The sequence below is a fragment of the Corticium candelabrum genome, chromosome 14, assembly GCF_963422355.1.
Source record: "Corticium candelabrum chromosome 14, ooCorCand1.1, whole genome shotgun sequence".
Classification (NCBI taxonomy): Eukaryota; Metazoa; Porifera; class Homoscleromorpha; order Homosclerophorida; family Plakinidae; genus Corticium; species Corticium candelabrum.
In genome coordinates, this window is record NC_085098.1 from 6,514,765 (window position 1) to 6,517,264 (window position 2,500).

Below are 2,500 nucleotides of genomic sequence, written 5' to 3' on the forward strand. Positions count from 1 at the left end.
ATAATGAGCTCTGAAGTATAGGTTGTTGTGATGGCTTCACACGTGTAATGTGTTTGTGTGTGTGTGTGTGTGTGTGTCTGTCTGTCTGTCTGTCTGTATTTACTGAAACACAAAATGTGTTTGTGTGTGTGTGTGTGTGTGTGTGTGTGTGTGTGTGTGTTTGCACATGCATGTCTGTATACCACACCACACATCTAGAGTCTAACCAATGTGACCCATTTGTAGCAATTCTAATATTGTGATGAAATTTGAAATTTATTATTTAAATTAGTTTACACGGTTAACTGGCAAGCTACATGATAACAGTACGTGTAGAGTATGAGATACAAGTATACATATTTACAACATATTGTACACATGCAGATGTAACTACTGTTGGCATCAGGAGTGACAATACGTTGATGTCCATTGGCAGGGTGCTCTACTATGCACGTCTGGATCTTTTGTAGATGTAATAGATAAGTTGGATTGTTACTGAGATAGCCAGTCTTCATCACCAAAAGACTTCAGCGACACGTCCATAGGTCGACGAACTACCTCTATATTGCTAGGTCTCTTTACTGCGAGATCGTAGTCTCTTTGAAGAGATTCAACCGCGTAATCTTGGGTCATCTGATCAAGAACCACTCTGTCCTAAAAAGAAATTAATATTAATATGACTGCTGTCATAACCCCAGACTGCATTGTCAGTCAGTCAGTATTACACACTGTGGTGGTATACCATACAACCATTCGTGGTGGTGCAATGACTCACAGTACATGCAGTCAATCTGTGATGTCCTGTATACTGTACTATATACTACACCATCATGCTCATAGAATGCAATAATGAATTACTATTGTAACAACTTACTCTCTGTTTTGCATTCTTTACATCTTGCGGTAAGTCGGGGATGCAGAAGCTCACCAGGAACATGATGATAAACACAACGTGCTACAAGACACGATCCCATGTGGAATCAAGCAAGCAGCATTGACACAAACAGTTGTATTATGTTATCACTTCGAACACGACGAGTAGCCACAATCGTCCTTCGTCGCCGTAGTCTTTGACAACGTCCTTGCCAAAGTCAGAAGTGAAGGCAATAAGGAATCCATTCGATACTACAGCGACGATGTTAATGAAAAGCAAAACCTGTTGCCAAACACCTAGAATCACATAGCAATTATCGACCAGACAAACGGGAGTGTGTGCAACGCTCTACCTATGTTATGTGCGATTTCTGCTACGGGTCTTCGTGTGTGCCACACTAATCGTTTGGCATCCAGTCGGAGGTCAAATTTGTTTGTGAGGAGAGCGACCAACGGTGCCAGAGGAAAGGCAGTAGCAAATATCTGGGAAGAAATAGATGCATGTGGATTACAGGGGAAGAAAATCGTTTGAAGTCTGTACACGAGTACGATATCTTACCATGAGATATCCATACATTATCACTGGCAAAAAAATATTGAAGAATTTGAGTGGCAAGAATTCAATTGTACTGCTTGTTGTCGACTCACCTTTCTCTGAATATTCGTGTAGATGGAAGTTGTCCACCTTGTTCATATGTCTCTGTTGCTCGACCAGATGAGCAACTTGATGTACTTTTAGTGCAAACTCTCTGTGTGGATAGTGCAATGCGATCCGTACACCGGCTCCGCTACCCTTTCGCTTACGTTTACACATCTTCTTCACCCACCTGTATGCGTTAGTATGATGATATACACTCGAGATCGATAATCGAAATTGGTATGGTCACGTACGGCCAGAAGTAAGCTTGTATGACTGTGGGTAGTGGCTGCATCAGCATAAGCACTGTGACTTGGATGGTCAACATGGTCATGCAGTCGTTGTAGTTTCCGCAGGAGTCGTGGTATTTGTCTCCAAGACCAGCAACACCATCACTGAACTTGGCCTAATGAAAGAAGATGACCACTTGTGTGAAGACGTGCACAAGTGTGTGTGTGTGTGTGTGTGTGTGTGTGTGTGTGTGTGTGTGTGTGTGTGTGTGTGTGTCTGTCTGTCTGTCTGTCTGTCTGTCTGTATGTATGTATGTATGTATGTGTGTGTGCCTGTGTGTGTGTGTGTGTGCCTGTGTGTGTGTGTGTGTGTGTGCCTGTGTGTGTGTGTGTGTGTGTGTGCCTGTGTGTGTGTGTGTGCCTGTGTGTGTGTGTGTGCCTGTGTGTGTGTGTGTGTGCCTGTGTGTGTGTGTGTGTGTGCCTGTGTGTGTGTGTGTGTGTGTGTGCCTGTGTGTGTGTGTGTGCCTGTGTGTGTGTGTGTGTGCCTGTGTGTGTGTGTGTGCCTGTGTGTGTGTGTGTGTGCCTGTGTGTGTGTGTCTGTGTGCACGCACATTTGCTACTTACATTCCTGAAGAAAGCAATATAGAACAAGGAAGCATACGAATCAGCAAAATGAAACGCAAACAGCTTCACAACCAAACTGTCCTCATAAGCCGACTGAGTCCTGTGATTTTCTGAAAACAAACCAACACATTAGCCCAAGTTTCTTACCTCCAACGCA

At 43.6% G+C, this 2,500-nt stretch overlaps 2 protein-coding genes across 2 annotated transcripts in view; one reads left to right on the top strand and one right to left on the bottom strand.

The window, feature by feature from the left end:
- Nucleotides 1-35, top strand: part of LOC134189384 (uncharacterized) — a 7,510-nt gene extending 7,475 nt beyond the window's left edge. The window contains exon 17 of the mRNA XM_062657625.1: nucleotides 1-35. This exon is cut by the window's left edge and continues 290 nt beyond it. The gene's annotated coding sequence lies outside the window, so the exon portion shown is untranslated.
- Nucleotides 36-140: 105 nt separating this feature from the next.
- LOC134189383 (anoctamin-4-like) overlaps nucleotides 141-2,500 on the bottom strand; it is a 6,460-nt gene continuing 4,100 nt past the window's right edge. The window contains exons 11-18 of the mRNA XM_062657624.1: nucleotides 2,344-2,453; nucleotides 1,744-1,895; nucleotides 1,501-1,679; nucleotides 1,412-1,434; nucleotides 1,206-1,335; nucleotides 1,004-1,149; nucleotides 854-934; nucleotides 141-633 (exon numbers count right to left, since the gene is read on the bottom strand). Coding sequence (XP_062513608.1) covers nucleotides 472-633; nucleotides 854-934; nucleotides 1,004-1,149; nucleotides 1,206-1,335; nucleotides 1,412-1,434; nucleotides 1,501-1,679; nucleotides 1,744-1,895; nucleotides 2,344-2,453 — 983 coding nt within the window. The 3' untranslated portion in view covers nucleotides 141-471. The remainder of the gene's footprint in view (nucleotides 634-853; nucleotides 935-1,003; nucleotides 1,150-1,205; nucleotides 1,336-1,411; nucleotides 1,435-1,500; nucleotides 1,680-1,743; nucleotides 1,896-2,343; nucleotides 2,454-2,500) is intronic.